At 42.1% G+C, this 17368-nt stretch overlaps 1 protein-coding gene across 2 annotated transcripts in view; it reads left to right on the top strand.

Moving 5' to 3' along the window:
* LOC139537267 (connector enhancer of kinase suppressor of ras 2-like) overlaps positions 1-17368 on the top strand; it is a 52996-nt gene that overhangs the window by 17415 nt on the left and 18213 nt on the right. For both annotated transcript variants that reach the window (XM_071338386.1, XM_071338387.1), the window contains one exon: positions 1244-1312. In XM_071338386.1, coding sequence (XP_071194487.1) covers positions 1244-1312 — 69 coding nt within the window. The remainder of the gene's footprint in view (positions 1-1243; positions 1313-17368) is intronic.

Below are 17368 nucleotides of genomic sequence, written 5' to 3'. Positions count from 1 at the left end.
TGTGCTTAGGCTCATTGTCCTGTTGGAAGGTGAACCTTCGCCCCAGTCTGAGATCCTCAGCGCTCTGGAGCAGGTTTTCATCAAGGATCTCTCTGTACTTTGCTCCGTTCATCTTTGCCTCGCTCCTGACTAGTCTCCCAGTCCCTGCCGCTGAAAAACATCCCAACAGTATGATGCTGCCACCACCATGCTTCACAGTATGGATGGTGCCCAGTTTCCTCCAGAGGTGACACTTGGCATTGAGGCCAACGAGTTAAATCTTGGTTTCATCAGACCAGAGAATCTTGCTTCTCAGAGTCTGAGAGTCTTTAGGTGCCTTTTGACAAACTCCAAGCAGGGCTGTCAGGTGCCTTTTACTGAGGAGTGGCTTCCATCTGGCCACTCTACCATAAAGGCCTGATTGATGGAGTGCTGCGGAGATGGTTGTCCTTCTGGATGGTTCTCCCATCTCCACAGAGGAACTCTATAGCTCTGTCAGAGTGACCATTGGGTTCTTGGTCACCTCCCTGACCAAGGCCCTTCTCCCCCGATTGCTCAGTTTAGCCGGGCGGCTAGCTCATTTAAGAATGATGGAGGCCACTGTGTTCTTGGGGACCTTCAATGCTGCAGACATTTTTTGGTACCCTTCCCCAGATCTGTGCCTCGACACAATCCTGTCTCGGAGCTCTACAGACAATTACTTCGACCTCATGGCTTGTTTTTTGCTCTGACATGTACTGTCAACTGTAGGACCTTATATAGACAGGTGTGTGCCATGTCCAATCAATTGAATTTACCACACGTGGACTCCAATCAAGTTGTAGAAACATCTCAAGGATGATCAATGGAAGCAGGATGCACCTGAGCTCAATTTTGAGTCTCATAGCAGAGGGTCTGAATACTTATGTAAATAAGGTATTTCTGTTTTCGCTTTGTCATTATGGGGCATTCTGTGTAGATTGGTGAGGATTACATTTTAAAAATAATAATTTTGGAATAAGGCTGTAACGTAACAAAATGTGGAAAAAGTCAAAGAGTCTGAAAACTTTCCGAAGGCACTGTATGTCATGTTTGGCATGACAATAAATTCAAAGTAGTTGGCCAAAGCGTATACTTGTAGTTAGTATATGACCTATACTGACAAACCATAGACAAAGGTCTCTGATGACAATGATCTGTCTGTTTATATTGCCATGATGGCACAGTCGATGTGTCCTAACCTCTACTTGTCTTACTTGGATACTGTCTGTCACTGTCTCTGCAGTCTCCAGCTGACCAGTGCAAGAAGATCCATGCGGGAGACGAGGTTATTCAGGTCAATCACCAAACTGTGGTGAGTCCAGACTCAGTGTTCCACTGTGGATACTGAGTACAGCACTGAGTACTGTTATGTCATTTAATCCCACAGGATCTCTCTCAGGGTCTGGGAAATACATTCTGTTCAGTCTGGGTCAGGAAAGGTCAGCTATCATGAATGAGAAACGTCTGCTTTCCTAGACTCTATACTCCTCTAGCCCAGCCTGTCTGGGGACTAAACGCTTTGCCTTTGGAAGCCAAGTACAAGGTGCTTATTTAGTTCTTCCTAGTACCCAATTAGTCCTCAATTAATCATTTAGTATCTGGTAGTTAGGGATTTAATGTACTTGTAAGGATACAGGGGTCTGGATAGTCATTAATTGATAATGAGCTTTTAGTTCCCAATGTAACCGAGTCGGTTCATTTAACGCACAAGGGTTGGCAGCACTGGACAATCCATTTAATCTGACCTGATCTCACTTTAAACAGCAAAAAGGACAGTCAAATCACTCCTCTATATTCATCAATAGATACCTTATTTATGGTTAATCAAATTATCTACACCAATGTTTTCTCCTCTTTAGTAGATGCATTGAAACACATATCTTGCTTGTGGCTTTCTTTTGTAAAATAACTATGAATTAACTGATTTATTTACAAACAATTGTCAACATGTAACATCACATTAAGGTGTGGGACATTCACTGTATTACAAGGAACAATAGCATATCTATTTCACTCCAGAGAAGTAGCCACGTTGGTGCAGATGCTATCCTACAGTAGCTTCTAACTAACGTTTGCTAGCTATCAAGCTAGCCAGGTTTCCTTAGCAGCTTGTACACTGCCTACTGCTCTTGTGGCTAGGACCACGGATTGTCCCGGGAGTGTGACTGTTTGAATCCCTGCTCTTTGTTGCTGTTTCCATCTGTCCTGTGACCTGCCCGGTCTGGAACTGCGAGGAGTAACAGCATAGCCTACATTGCTACCATGACAAAGACCAAAGCCGGTGGGAGCACTGTTGAGGACAGTGGTGTCTCTCTATCACAGGTGAAGGAACTTTTAAACAAACAAAAATAGTTTTACAAGCAGGTGTTACAACAACGAGAAAAAGCTTCAAGTGTTGTGTCCAAATACTGCTGGAGTCAACTAAGAAAAGAATGGATGATCTGACCAGAGAGGTCCAGGACCTGAAGAACAGTTTGCAGTTCTCCCAGGGTCAGATCGATGAGTTTAAAAAGGAGAACAGCAAGATAATAGCAATCTGTAAGTCATTGAGAGAGGACATCCGTTCTGTATTTGAATCCATAATAACAATGATGGAGAACTCAGATTATCTCGAGGGACAATCAAGGCGGAACAACACTGTTGTGGATGGAATCGCAGAATCTCCACGAGACCTGGACGGAGTCTGAGGATAAAGTGAGGGAAATAATAATTGAGAAACTGAAGATGGACCACAGCAAGATTGAAGTGGAGCACGTACACAGAACTGGAAAACCCAGGCCTATAGTGGTCAAGTTCCTGATGTTCAAGAACAAGGTAGCTGTTCTGGAAAGAGCAAAGAACTTGAGAGGAACGTACATCTTCCTCAATGAGGACTATCCTGAAGCTGTGCGCCAGAAGAGGAAAGAACTTATCCCAGCCATGAAAACTGCCAAAGCGCGTGGGGACATTGCTTACATCCGCTATAACAGGCTCATTGTCCACCCTCCCTCCCAAAAGCCTAGAAAGGATGAGAGAGCCAAGCCTGTGGGTTCATATTTTCAATCCCACAGCACACACACCACCAAATGATTGATGGACTCCTGAATAATGTTTTTTCTTGCTTTGTTTGTTATTTTCCATATTATGTCTATCTCTGATAAGCTATCCAGGAAAGGGCAAAAAATGGCCCATATTAATATATGTAGCCTTAAAAAATAACGGTAATGAAATCAATAACTTGCTAAACATCAGATAACATTCATATATTAGCCATTTCTGAGACTTAGATAATTACTTTGATACAGCAGTATCAATACAAGGATATAACATCTAAAGAAAAGACAGGAATGCTTATGGGGAGGTGTTGCTGTATATATTCAGAGCCATATCCCCGTAATGCTTAGAGAGGATCTCATGTCAAGTGTTATTGAAGTGTTGTACTTACAGGTTCATCTGCCTCATCTAAAGCCATTTTTTTTAGGGTGCTGCTATAGTCCACCAAGTGCTAACAGTCAGTATCTAAATAATGTGTGTGAAATGCTTGATGGTGTATGTGATGTAAACAGAAGTCTACTTACTTGGGGACTTGAATATTCACTGGTTTTCATCAAGTTGTTCGCTCATGAGGAAGCTTCTCACTGCAACCAGTGCCTGTAGTCTAATTCAGGTTATTAATCAACATACCAGGGTGTTTACAAACACTAGACCCTCTGGATGTATTGATCACGTCTTTACTAATATTGTAGAACTTTGTTCTAAAGCTGTATCTGTACCCATTGGATGCAGTGATTACAACATAGGGGTTATATCCAGGAAAGCCAAGTTTCCAAAATCATGCACCAGTTAAGAACTGTTAAGGCTCCATGGATTGATGAGGAATTGAAAAATGTATGGTTGACAGAGATTGGGCAAAAGGAGTTGCTAATAAGTCTGGCTGCACATCTGACTGGCTGACTTACTGCAAATTGAGAAATTATGTGACTAAACCCATCAAAAAGAAGAAGAAGAAGCCAAGATCAATGATATATTCATCGGCAAAGTGGGCAATCTTAGGCAGAAAATGCCAACAATGAACAGTTAGCCATCGTATTCATGCATAAAAAAAACAAAGCATTGTAAGTTTCAATTTTATAAAGTTAGTGTGGAAGAGGTGTTTTTGTTATCGATTAATAATGACAAACCTAGCTGACTCTATAGCCTCTCCTATCTGTCATATCTTTAATCTGGGCCTAGAGAAAAGTGTTTGTCCTCAGGTCTGGAGGGAGGCCAAAGTCATTCTGCTACCCAAGAATGGTAAAGCGTCCTTTACTTGTTCCAACAGCCGACCTATCAGCTTGCTGCCAGTTCTTAGCAAAATGTTGGAAAAAATGGTGTTTGACCAAATACAATGCTCTTTTACTGTAAACAAATTAACAGACGTTCAGCATGCTTATAGAGAAGGGCACTCAACATGTACTGCACTGACACAAATGACTGATGATTGGTTGAAAGAAATTGATAATAAGATTGCGATAGCTGTACTGTTAGGGCAGCCTTTTGATCTTATTGACTATCACCTGTTTTTTGTTTTTTACTTCATGTGTTATGGCTTTTCAACCTCTGCCATATCGTGGATTCAGAGCTACAGTATCTATCTAATAGAACACCAAGGGGTTTCTTTATTGGAAGCTTCTCTAATGTTAAACATATAAAGTTAGTGTACCGCAGGGCAGTTCACTTGGCCCTTTACTCTTTTCTATTTTTACCAATGACCAGACACTGGCATTAAACAAAGCCTGTATGTTCATATATGCTGATGATTCAACCCTGTACACGTCAGCAACCACAGCTAGTGAAATCCCTGCAATCCTAAACAAAGTGTTGCCGTCAGTTTTAGAATGGGTAGCCAACAATAAACTGGTCCTGAACATATCTAAAACTAAGAGCATTGTATTTAGTACAAATAATTCCATAAGTAGTTCTATAACTCAGCGGAATCTGGGAATGAATGGTGTGTCTGTTAAGCAAGTTGAGGAGACTAAATTACTTGGTGTTACCTTAGATTGTAAACTGTCATGGTCAAAACATATTGATGTAATGGTTGTAAAGATGGGGAGAGGTCTGTCCGTAATAAAGAGATGCTCTGCTTTTTTGACACTACGCTCCACAAAGCAAGTCCAGCAGGCTCTAGTTTTATCTTGATTATTGTCCAGTCATATGGTCGTGTGCTGCAAAGAAGGACCTAGTTCAGCTGCAGCTGGCCCAGAATAGAGCGGGACAATTTGCTCTGTATTGTAATCAGAGGGATAATACTGTATTAATACTATACATGCCAGTCTCTTTGGCTAAGAGTTGAGGAAAGACTGACTGCATCACTTCTTTTTATAAGAAACATTAATGTGTTGGAAATTCCCAATTGTTTGCATAGTCAACTTACACACAGCACTGACACACACACCTACCCATCAGACACGCCACCAGGGGTCTTTTCACAGTCCCGGGGTCCAGAACAAATTCAAGGAAACTTACAGTATTATACAGAGCCATGATTGCATGGAACACCCTTCCATCTCATATTGTTCAAATGAACAGCAAACCTGGTTTCAAAAAACAAATAAAGCAACACCTCACGGCACAATTCCTCTCCCCCATGTGACCTACTTGTTGTGTGTATGTACTGACATGTATATGTAACTGATAGCTGCTCACACACACACACACCCTACATGTTAATGTTTTTAAATGTATGTAAATTGTAAAGTAGTTTGTCTGTAATGTATTTTTCATGGTGTCAGAACCCGTTAAGACTAGCTGTCGCCATTGGCTGATGGGGATCCTAATAAAAATCTAATAAAAATCAAAGCTTTGCAGCATTCAGCATTCCTTCAATTTTTGCCAGAAGTAAATGTTTGTTTATCCTACTGTGGCTTCTGCACACATGTACAGAAGCCACAGTAGCTACGTCATCCACTGATGAAACAGTGGCAGCTTTAGAGGTCATGACCTACTGTTTGTGTCACTTTGCATTGAGGTCTGTGTATGTTTCTCCTTGTCGTTACTGCAGAGGCCCTCCAGGCTATTCAAAGTCCAGTAAATATGATTCTAGTGGAATTGGAGATGTAGTATGAAAACAGCTGGCAGGAGATGATAAACTAACAACTAATATAAACAATGGATTGGGAGGAGTGTGGCATTTTCTGTAATTTGTTTGGGTTGGTGTCACCATGGTGGATGCATTAATCAGGCCACTTGTGATGTTGTCATACTGAGCAGGGGCAGTGTCCTAGCTCGGTAGGGGACCATTTCTAGTAGGCCTAACTGCACATTTGTGATATATTTTTAAAAGGTAAAGGGCACAGTACTTCCTCCTACCTTAACAAAGATACACAAATAAGTTGTGGTTGCGGTAGCCTGTTTTACTGTGTATAGAAAACTATTTTACTGTATGATCAGCCAATCACATAGATTATACATTTTATGACATGACGCTGTGTCCAGAAACATGAGACAGTGGTTGTGCCAATTAACTTTCATAATATTAACTGAACGGTCACATGCCTTGGCAAACATCCAATAGAAGCTTACAACTGGCAAACCTGTCCTAGGGGCCAGAGGCTAGCTAGCTTATTACATGCTTTGTCCCAGCTAGCGCATACGTTTCTGAGAACCATATGTTTCTTAGAGCTTGGTAAGAACATGGTTGTCCTATGGTTATTTTTGCATATAACCTTCCCACAACTTTCTGGGCATGGTGCAGTATTGTTGCTTGGCTTTGGAACATTGCCAGCACATTAAAGGAACTTCACGAAAACCCCTTTTTTATGGTGTTTTGTTACTTTAAACAGAACATTTCCTAAAAGTTACAACATGATTACATTTAGTAACAATTTTGGTTTGTTCTCCAACTGATTTGACATTGGGAATGTTATCAATTAGTTAAGAGAGAGTTAAGAAACAACGTTCTTATGTGGGAATTTCAGTACTTCAGCTAAATGTTTCCAAAACGTTTCCTCTTGGTTCTATTTAAAGTCATGTTTCCTAAAAGTTCAACCATGGTTACATTTCATCAGAGAATGTTCTAAGAATGTTATTTAAAACATATACTTTCTGTTCTCAGCGTCAAACAAAACTATCTCTATCCTCTATCTTGTTAAGTGTGTTCTGGTGTGTTTTTTAACTCATGTCATGTCTATGCTAGTATGGCTTAAATTCGCTAGCTAGTTAACCAATAACTGTAACAATGTAATTGATAGACAACAAGTGCACGTTGTGCAAATATATTTGTTTTCAATAAACATTGGAGATTTATATATAGTTTTAAATGTTGCCAACAATCTGAACCAACCCTGTCAGTTTTGCCCCATAGTTGCGCACACATCAGTTTTGTTTTAATCTCACTTTAGCCGTGTCACATTAAAAAATACATCTATTTGCATGATTAATGCTGAAGGAAAATAATTTCCATGTGTCCTACCTGTGCTTGGAGTTCAAAAAAGTAAACCCAAAATAAGGTAGCTGTGTTATTAAAAGTATTATTGAAACTTTCAGTGAAAGTTTTAAGGAAGTTATAAAAAAAAACTCTAAATTACCTACAATCGTAATAAAACCTCCCTGGAAAACTTAAAAGGAACCAGAGTAAAACTTTCGTAAAACCTCACTTCAACCTAAAAATAAATGCTCCCAGAATAGGTGAAATTAACCCTTAATTTAAAAAACGTTCAGTTTTACCGGTCGGAAAAACACATGGCTTCGTTCACCACAACCAATATGAAACAAAAAACATACGTTCCCACAACTTCTAAGGAACCAAATGTGCTAGCTGGGGTGTGATCTGCCACTGCAGGCAGTGAATATGCATGTGTGTCACAGCCTGTGTTTTTTTTCTAGATGCGTCTACATGTACAGTACCTGTCAAAAGTCGGAAGTTTACATACACTTAGGTTGGAGCCATTAAATCTCGTTTTTCAACCACTCCACACATTTCTTGTTAACAAACTATAGTTTTGGTAAGTCGGTTAGGACATCTACTTTGTGCATGACACAAGTAATTTTTCCAACAATTTTTTACAGACAGATTATTTCACTTATAATTCACTGTATCACAATTCCAGTAGGTCAGAAGTTTACATACACTAAGTTGACTGTGCCTTTAAACAGCTTGGAAAATTCCTGAAAATTAAGTCATGGCTTTAGAAGCTTCTGATAGGCTGATTGACATAATTTGAGTCAATTGGAGGTGTACCTGTGGATGTATTTCAAGGCCTACCTTCAAACTCAGTGCCTCTTTGCTTGACATCATGGGAAAATCAACAGAAATCAGCCAAGACCTCAGAAATAAATTGTAGACCTCCACAAGTCTGGTTCATCCTTGGGAGCAATTTCCAAACGCCTGAAAGTACCACGTTCATCTGTACAAACAATAGTACGCAAGTATAAACACCATGGGACCACGCAGCCGTCACACCGCTCAGGAAGGAGACGTGTTCCGTCTCCTAGAGATGAATGTACTTTGGTGCGAGAAGTGCAAATCAATCCCAGAACAACAGCAAAGGACCTTGTGAAGATGCTGGAGGAAACGGGTACAAAATATCGTACTTTTTGGCAAAATGTCCTCTGGTCTGTGGAAACAAAAATAGAACTGTTTGGCCATAATGACCATCGTTATGTTGGGAGGAAAAAGGGGGAGGCTTGCAAGCCGAAGAACACCATTCCAACCATGAAGCACGGGGGTGGCAGCATCATGTTGTGGAGGTGCTTTGCTGCAGGAGGGACTGGTGCACTTCACAAAATAGATGGCATCATGAGGGAGGAAAATTATGTGGATATAATGAAGCAACATCTCAAGACATCAGTCAGAAAGTTAAAGCTTAGTCGCAAATGGGTGTTCCAAATGGACAATGACCCCAAGCATACTTCCAAAGTTGTGGCAAAATGGCTTAAGGACAACAAAGTCAAGGTATTGGAGCGGCCATCACAAAGCCCTGACCTCAATCCTATAGAACATTTTGTGGGCAGAACTGAAAAAGCATGTGCGAGTAAGGAGGCCTACAAACATGACTCAGTTACACCAGCTCTGTCAGGTGGAATGGGCCAAAATTCAGCCAACTTATTGTGGGAAGCTTGTGGAAGGCTACCCAAAACGTTTGACCCAAGTTAAACAATTTAAAGGTAATGCTTCCAAATACTAATTGAGTGTATGTAACCGTCTGACCCACTGGGAACGTGATGAAAGAAATAAAAGTTTTAATAAATCATTCTCTTTACTATTATTGTGACATGTCACATTCTTAAAATAAAGTGGTGATCCTAACTGACCTAAAACAGGGAATTTTTTACTTGGATTAAATGTCAGGAATTGTGAAAAACTGAGTTTGAATGTATTTTGTGTATGTAAACTTTCGACTTCAACTGTACTTATTCAAGGATTTTTCTTTATTTTTACAATTTTCTACATTATAGAATAATAGGGAAGACCTCAAAACTATGAAATAACAAATATGGAATCATGTAACCAAAAACCTGTTTTATATTTGAGATTCTTCAAAGTTGCCACTCTTTGCCTTGTTGACAGCTTTGCACACTCTTGACATTCTCTCAACCAGCTTCACCTGGAATGCTTTTCCAACAGTCTTGAAGGAGTTCTAACATATGCTGAGCACTTGTTGGCTGCTTTTACAACATTTGTAAATGTTACAACATTCCAAGATGGCGTAGCAGTCAGGCGTCTTTGTCTTCGTCTGGTCTTCGTCTTGTCGTGTCCCGTGTATATCTTTTTTCTAGGCATATATTTGGTATATATTTTTTAACCTCAACTCCAACATTCTCTCCTGCAACCCGCTTCACCCAATGTGGTATGGATCTGCTATTTTCTTTACTTTTGAACCGGAAGCCCCAATAGAAGCTAGCCAGCTAACTAGCTACTAGCTAGTAGTCAGCTAGCCACTGCTAGCGGTCATCAGCTAACCTTTAGCCCGGACAACTCCTGCCAGTCTGCACAGCGCGATTCATCCCAGAGCATACCGGACTCTTTTCCCCAACATCTCCCGATTCCTACCGCAAGCTCTGAACCTTTTCACCTGGATCATCGCAGCTTTCTAGCTGCTATCCGTGTGGCTACTCCTGGATAACGTATCTGTCCCGACACAAGCACCAATTAGCCTGCAGCTAGCCTCTGCTAGGCCCATCTCCTGGTTAGCTGAAGAGGTCCATCAGCCACTCCTTGGGCTACAATACCTATTTTGCCAATTGGCCTGGACCCCTTTTACTGCCGATACAGAGCCCCGCCGATCCTTCACAACTGGTCTACCAACGTAATCCGCCCGAGGGGGTTTTCAACAGGCTCTTCCGTCGCGACGTCCCCTGAATGCCCATCTGCTAGCCTGCTAGCCGCGGCCCGCTAGCTGTCTAGAGCATATCGGACTGTTAGCTGAAGAGGCCCAACAGCCAATTTTCTTGGGCTACAATACATAAAAGGGCCTGGACCCTTTTACTACACGGAGCTCTGCCGATTCATCACAACTGGTCTGCCGACGTAACTGCCCGAAGAGGGTACAACTGACTCTTCCTCTTGCCTTTCTAATCGACCTGGCCCGGGTATCCTGGAAGGATATTGACCTCATTCCGTCAGTAGAGGATGCCTGGTTATTCTTTTAAAAGTGCTTTCCTCACCATCTTAAATAAGTATGCCCCATTCAAAAAATGTAGAACCAGAAACAGATATACAGTGGGGAGAACAAGTATTTGATACACTGCCGATTTTGCAGGTTTTCCTACTTACAAAGCATGTAGAGGTCTGTCATTTTTATCATAGGTACACTTCAACTGTGAGAGACGGAATCTAAAACAAAAATCCAGAAAATCACATTGTATGATTTTTAAGTAATTAATTTGCATTTTATTGCATGACATAAGTATTTGATCACCTACCAACCAGTAAGAATTCCGGCTCTCACAGACCTGTTAGTTTTTCTTTAAGAAGCCCTCCTGTTCTCCACTCATTACCTGTATTAACTGCACCTGTTTGAACTCGTTACCTGTATAAAAGACACCTGTCCACACACTCAATCAAACAGACTCCAACCTCTCCACAATGGCCAAGACCAGAGAGCTGTGTAAGGACATCAGGGATAAATTGTAGACCTGTACAAGGCTGGGATGGGCTACAGGACAATAGCCAAGCAGCTTGGTGAGAAGGCAACAACTGTTGGCACAATTATTAGAAAATGGAAGAAGTTCAAGATGACGGTCAATCACCCTCGGTCTGGGGCTCCATGCAAGATCTCACCTCGTGGGGCATCAATGATCATGAGGAATGTGAGGGATCAGCCCAGAACTACACGGCAGGACCTGGTCAATGACCTGAAGAGAGCTGGGACCACAGTCTCAAAGAAAACCATTAGTAACACACTACGCCGTCATGGATTAAAATCCTGCAGCGCACGCAAGGTCCCCCTGCTCAAGCCAGCGCATGTCCAGGCCCGTCTGAAGTTTGCCAATGACCATCTGGATGATCCAGAGGAGGAATGGGAGAAGGTCATGTGGTCTGATGAGACAAAAATAGAGCTTTTTGCTCTAAACTCCACTCGCCGTGTTTGGAGGAATAGAAGGATGAGTACAACCCCAAGAACACCATCCCAACCGTGAAGCATGGAGGTGGAAACATCATTCTTTGGGGATGCTTTTCTGCAAAGGGGACAGGACGACTGCACCGTATTGAGGGGAGGATGGATGGGGCCATGTATCGCGAGATCTTGACCAACAACCTCCTTCCCTCAGTAAGAGCATTGAAGATGGGTCGTGGCTGGGTCTTCCAGCATGACAACGACCCGAAACACACAGCCAGGGCAACTAAGGAGTGGCTCCGTAAGAAGCATCTCAAGGTCCTGGAGTGGCCTAGCCAGTCTCCAGACCTGAACCCAATAGAAAATCTTTGGAGGGAGCCGAAAGTCCGTATTGCCCAGCGACAGCCCCGAAACCTGAAGGATCTGGAGAAGGTCTGTATGGAGGAGTGGGCCAAAATCCCTGCTGCAGTGTGTGCAAACCTGGTCAAGAACTACAGGAAACGTATGATCTCTGTAATTGCAAACTAAGGTTTCTGTACCAAATATTCAGTTCTGCTTTTCTGATGTATCAAATACTTATGTCATGCAATAAAATGCAAATTAATTACTTAAAAATCATACAATGTGATTTTCTGGATTTTTGTTTTAGATTCCTTCTCTCACAGTTGAAGTGTACCTATGATAAAAATTACAGACCTCTACATGCTTTGTAAGTAGGAAAACCTGCAAAATTGTCAGTGTATCAAATACTTGTTCTCCCCACTGTAGCCCTTGGTTCACTCCAGACCTGACTGCTCTTGACCAGCACAAAAACATCCTGTGGCGTAATGCATTAGCATCGAATAGCCCCCGCGATATGTAACTTTTCAGGGAAGTTAGGAACCAATATACACAGGCAGTTAGGAAAGCAAACGCTAGCTTTTTCAAACAGAAATTTGCATCCGTTAGCACAAACTCCAAAATGTTCTGGGACACTGTAAAGTCCATGGAGAATAAGAGCACCTCCTCCCAGCTGCCCATTGCACTGAGGCTAGGAAACACTGTCATCACCATTATCCATGATAATTGAGAATTTCAATAAGCATTTCTCTACGGCTGGCCATGCTTTACACCTGGCTACCCCTACCCCGGTCAACAGCCCTGCACCCCCCACAGCAACTTGCCCAAGCCTCCCTCATTTCTCCTTCACCCAAATCCAGATAGCCAATGTTCTGAAAGAGCTGCAAAATCTGGACCCCTACAAATCAGCTGGGCTAGACAGTCGGACCCTCTCTTTCTAAAATTGTAATTGTTGCAACCCCTATTACTAGCCTGTTCAACCTCCTTTCGTATCGCCTGAGATCCCCAAAGATTGGAAAGCTGCCACGGTCATCCCCCTCTTCAAAGGGTTAGGGTTAGGGTTAGAGACCTAAATTGTTACAGACCTATATCTATCCTACCCTACCTTTCTAAGGTCTTCGAAAGCCAAGTTAACAAACCAATCACCGACCATTTTGAATCCCACCGTACCTTCTCCGCTCTGGTTTCAGAGCTAGTCATGGGTGCACCTCAGCCACGCTCAAGGTCCTAAACGATATCATAACCGCCATTGATAAGAGACAATACTGTGCAGCTGTATTCATCGAACTGGCCAAGGCTTTCGACTCTGTCAATCACCACATTCTTATCGGCAGACTCAACAGCCTTGGTTTCTCAAATGACTGCCTCACCTTGTTCAACAACTACTTCTCAGACAGAGTTCAGTGTGTCAAATTGGAGGGCCTGTTGTCCTGACCTCTGGCAGTCTCTATGGGAGTGCCACAGGGTCCAATTCTCGGGCCGACTCTTTTCTCTGTATACATCAATGATGTCGCTCTTGCTGCTGGTGATTCTCTGATCCACCTCTACACAGATGACACCATTCTGTATACTTCTGGCCCTTCTTTGGACACTGTGTTAACTAACCTCCAGATGAGCTTCAAAACCATACAACTCTCCTTCCGTGGCCTCCAACTGCTCTTAAATGCAAGTTAAACTAAATGCATGCTCTTCAACCGATCTCTGCCCGCACCTGCCCGCCCGTCCAGCATCACTACTTTCGACGGTTCTGACTTAGGTATTCGTAGTTGTCCACATATTCTAAGTGTCTGGTTAGATTGTAAACTCTCCTTCCAGACTCACATTAAGCATCTCCAATCCAAAATTAAATCTAGAATCAGCTTCCTATTTCGCAACAAAGCATCCTTCACCCATGCTTCCAAACATACCCTGGTAAAACTGACTATCCTACCGATCCTTGACTTCGGCGATGTCATTTACAAAATAGCCTCCAACACTCTACTCAGCAAACTGGATGCAGTCTATCACAGTGCCATCCGTTTTGTCACCAAAGCCCCATATACTACCCACCACTGCGACCTGTATGCTCTTTGGCTGGCCCTCGCTTCATATTCGTCGGCAAACACACTGGCTCCAGGTCATCTATAAGTCTTTGCTAGGTAAAGACCCGCCTTATCTCAGCTCACTGGTCACCAAAGGAGCACCCACCCGTAGCAGGCGCTCCAGCAAGTATATTTCACTGGTCACCCCCAAAGCCAATTCCAACTTTGGCCGCCTTTCCTTCCAGTTCTCTGCTGCCAATGACTGGAACGAATTGCAAAAATCACTGAAGCTAAAGACTCATATCTCCCTCTCTAACTTTAAGTTCTCTGCGCTACGGATCCCTTTAGCGGGATCATTTTCCTAAACAACCGCTGAATTGCAGGGCGCAAAATATTACTAACAATATTTATAATCATGCAATCACAAGTGAAATATATCCACCTATCGTGTCAGATTTTGAAAATATGCTTTGCAGCGAAAGCAATCCAAGCTTTTGTGAGTGTATCAATCAATGCTACGACAGCTAGCCCCAAATTAGCATGGTCACGAAAGTCAGAAAAGCAATAAAATTAATCGCTTACCTTTGATAATCTTCGGATGTTTGCACTCACGAGACTCCCAGTTACACAACAAATGTTATTTTTGTTTGATAAATATTACTTTTAACAAAAAAACGCCATTTGGGTTGCGTGTTATGTTCAGAAAAACAAAGCCTCGTTCTGTTCGACGAAAATTCCAAAAAGTATCCGTAATGTTCGTAGAAACATGTCAAATGTTTTTTATAGTCAATCCTCAGGTTGTTTTTAACAAAAATAATCGATAATATTTCAACCGGACCGTAACCTATTCAATAAAAGAGAGAAAGAAAATGGAGAGCTACCCCTCTCGCGCACAGGAACTAATCAGAGGACACCTGACTAGTTTTGAAAAATCTCGCTAATTTTTCAAAATAAAAGCCTGAAACTATGTCTAAAGCCTGGTCACAGCCCGAGGAAGCCATTGGAAAAGGAATCTGGTTGATACCCCTTTAAATGGAAGAAAGACGGGCCAGGAAACACAGATACATTTTTTTTTTAAATCACTTCCGGGTTAGATTTTCTCAGGTTTTCGCCTGCAGAATCAGTTTTGTTATAGTCACAGATTAGGATAGAAAACACTCCAAAGTTTCCAAAACAATATTGACAGTTTTGGAAACTTTGGAGTGTTTTCTATCCTAATCTGTAAAGTATATGCATATTCTACGATCTGGACCTGAGAAATAGTCTGTTTACCTTGGGAATGTTATTTAAAATAAAATAAAAATCTGACCCCTAGCGTCAAGAGGTTAAGCACCAGCTGTCAGAACAGCTCACAGATCACTGCTCCAGTACATAGCCCATCTGTAAATAACCCTTCCAACTAACTCATCCCAATACTGTTATTTATTTTTTCTTTCTCCTTTGCACCCCAGTGTCTCTACTTGCACATTCATCTTCTGCACATCTATCACTCCAGTGTTTTAATAGCTAAATTGTAATTATTTCGCCACTATGGCCTATTTATTGCCTTACCTCCCTTATCTTACCTCATTTGCACACACTGTATATAGATTATTCTATTGTGTTATTGACTGTATGTTTGTTTATTCCATATGTAACTCTGTTGTTGTTTGTGTCGCACTGCTTTGCTTTATCTTGGCCAGGTCGCAGTTGTAAATGAGAACTTGTTCTCAACTGGCCTACCTGGTTAAATAAAGGTGAAATATATATGTTTTTTAATAAAATAAAAAAAAAACTCTGCGGTCCAACTCATCCCAAACCATGTCAATTGGGTTGAGGTTGGGTGATTGTGGAGGCCAGGTCATTTGATGCAGCACTCCATCACTCTCCTTCTTGGTGAAATAGCCCTTACACAGCCTGGAGGTGTGTTGGGTCATTGTCCTGTTGAAAAACAAACTGGGACTATCAGTCCCACTAAGCGCAAACCAGATGGGATGGCGTATAGTTCAGAATGCTGTGGTTGCCATGTTGGTTAAGTGTGCTTGAATTCTAAATAAATCACTGACAGTGTCACCAGCAAAGCACCCTCACACCACCTCCTCCATGCTTCACGGTGGGAACTACACATGAAGAGATCATCTGTTCACGTACTCTGTGTCTCACAAAGACACAGCGGTTGGAAATTTGGACTTATCAGACCAAAGCACAGATTTTCACTGGTTTAATGTCCATTGCTCATGTTTCTTGACCCAAGCAAGTCTCTTCTTCTTATTGGTGTCCTTTAGTAGTGGTTTCTTTGCAGGAATTCGACCATGAAGGCCTGATTCACGCAGTCTCCTCTGAACAGCTGATGTGGCTGTTACTTGAGCTCTGTGAAGCATTTATTTGGGCTGCAATTTCTGAGGCTTGTAACTCTAATGAACTTATCCTCTTCAGCAGAGGTAACTCTGGGTCTTCCTTTCCTGTGGCGGTACTCATGAGAGCCAGCATCATCATAGCGCTTGATGGTTTTTGCGACTGCACCTGAAGAAACTTTCAAAGTTCTTGAAATGTTTCGGATTGACTGACCTTCATGTCTTAAAGTAATGATGGACTGTCGTTTCCCCTTTGCTTATTTGAGCTGTTCTTGCTTTAATATTGACTTGGTCTTTTACCAAACAGGGCTGTCTTCTGTATACCACCCCTACCTTGTCACAACACAACTGATTGGCTCAAACGCATTAAGAAGGAAAGAAATTCCAGAAATTAACTTTTAACAAGGCACACCTGTTAATTGAAATGCATTCCAGGTGACTACCTCATGAAGCTGGTTGAGAGAATTCCAAGAGTGTGCAAAGCTGTCATCAAGGCAACGGGTGGCTACTTTGAAGAATCTAAAATCTAAAATCTATTTTGATTTGTTTAACACTTTTTTGGTTACTACATGATTCCATATGTGTTATTTCATAGTTTTGATGTCTTCACTATTATTCTACAATGTAGAAAAAAATAAAGAATGAGTAGGTGTGTCCAATCTTTTGACTGGTACTGTATATAGAGTATGTGTGTGTATTGTACTGTATGTACAGTAATTGTGTCTGTCTGTCTTTTTAAGACAGGCGATGTTTAGTCTTTGTGGGAGTGAAATGGGCCATTGCCAGTCGGCATAGCTGTTGTGAACACAGACAGTGTCTCAGCCGAACAATAATGTGTGTCTGTGTGTGTGTGTTTTTATAGTTTGACTATGTCGCCATGCCAGTCCCTGAGTTGAATAATGTAACTTGTTTACAGATAAGTTGCATTATTAAAATTGGCACTCTACAGAGCACAGAGGTAGAGAGGGGTGCTCAGTGTGGCGTAGAGAGGGAGGAAGGGAGAGGGAGGGGGACGTGACCTGCTTTCTCTGCTCCCCTGCCTCTACTGGAGCCTGCCTGGGAGCACACCGCCATCAGTAGATCCAAGCTCACTGTAGCACAGCTGCACACTGTCTGTTGCGGGTCAGAGCCCAGTAGGGCTTGGCGCTGATGCTTT

Source organism: Salvelinus alpinus, chromosome 13, assembly GCF_045679555.1.
Source record: "Salvelinus alpinus chromosome 13, SLU_Salpinus.1, whole genome shotgun sequence".
Taxonomy (NCBI): domain Eukaryota; kingdom Metazoa; phylum Chordata; class Actinopteri; order Salmoniformes; family Salmonidae; genus Salvelinus; species Salvelinus alpinus.
Note: the sequence above shows the minus strand (reverse complement) of the source record. Positions and strands in the feature narration are given on the sequence as shown.